The sequence below is a fragment of the Myotis brandtii genome, unplaced genomic scaffold, assembly GCF_000412655.1.
Source record: "Myotis brandtii unplaced genomic scaffold, ASM41265v1 scaffold434, whole genome shotgun sequence".
NCBI classification, from domain to species: domain Eukaryota; kingdom Metazoa; phylum Chordata; class Mammalia; order Chiroptera; family Vespertilionidae; genus Myotis; species Myotis brandtii.
Genome location: NW_005366599.1, coordinates 1,847,382 through 1,848,096, shown reverse-complemented (window position 1 = coordinate 1,848,096; position 715 = coordinate 1,847,382). Strand labels below are relative to the sequence as shown.

General features: G+C 63.4%; 1 protein-coding gene across 1 annotated transcript in view; it reads left to right on the top strand.

Annotated features, from left to right (window-relative positions):
* Nucleotides 1-715, top strand: part of CHD5 (chromodomain helicase DNA binding protein 5) — a 73,477-nt gene that overhangs the window by 45,893 nt on the left and 26,869 nt on the right. The window contains 1 exon segment of the mRNA XM_014546193.1: nt 582-713. Within this exon segment, the coding sequence (XP_014401679.1) occupies nt 582-713 (132 nt within the window).

Here is a 715-nt window from a genome sequence, read left to right as displayed (position 1 = left end):
CTGAGCACAGGGCCCGGATGTGTGCAGGGGGGCGGGAGGAAGAGGCCGCGGCCCCGCCGTCAGGGATCTGACTGGCCAGCGGGGGGGTTGTCACATGCACACGGGCACACGTCACACTTGCGGTGGGAGAACAGTTCCCAAGTCAGACATACAAAGGGGCAACGTGACCCGGAACGAGCATCCTGTGACACGGACGAGCAGCCGGGGAACCCAGCGGGGCTCCTGCTGCTGGCTTGGTCCGCAGGCCCCTGTGTCCCGGGGTCTCCAGAAGAGGGCGCTGCACCTGCAGGAATCGCATCCTTGTGGGCATTGCTCTTCCACTTTAAGTTAGAAAAGAAACTTCTCTGGTCAGTGGGGAGAAGGGTCGCACTCAGAGCCTCAGGTTTCTGTGTCCAGACCCGTGACCGCTGCGATTCTCGCTGCACCAGCCGATGGAAAGGACGCTGCTATGGCGGCCTCTCTGCCCCTCCCTCCCTCCCTCCCTTCCTCCCTCTCACTGGCCTGGTGGCTGGGGAAGGGGGCGTCCTGGGCCACGGCCGCTGCAGTGCCCCGCCCTCCACCGTCTGTCCACTGTGTCGCAGCTTCGACAAGAAGGGGGACGTGCACTACCTGATCAAGTGGAAGGACCTGTCCTACGACCAGTGCACCTGGGAGATCGATGACATCGACATCCCCTGCTACGACAGCTTGAAGCAAGCCTACTGGGGCCACAGGT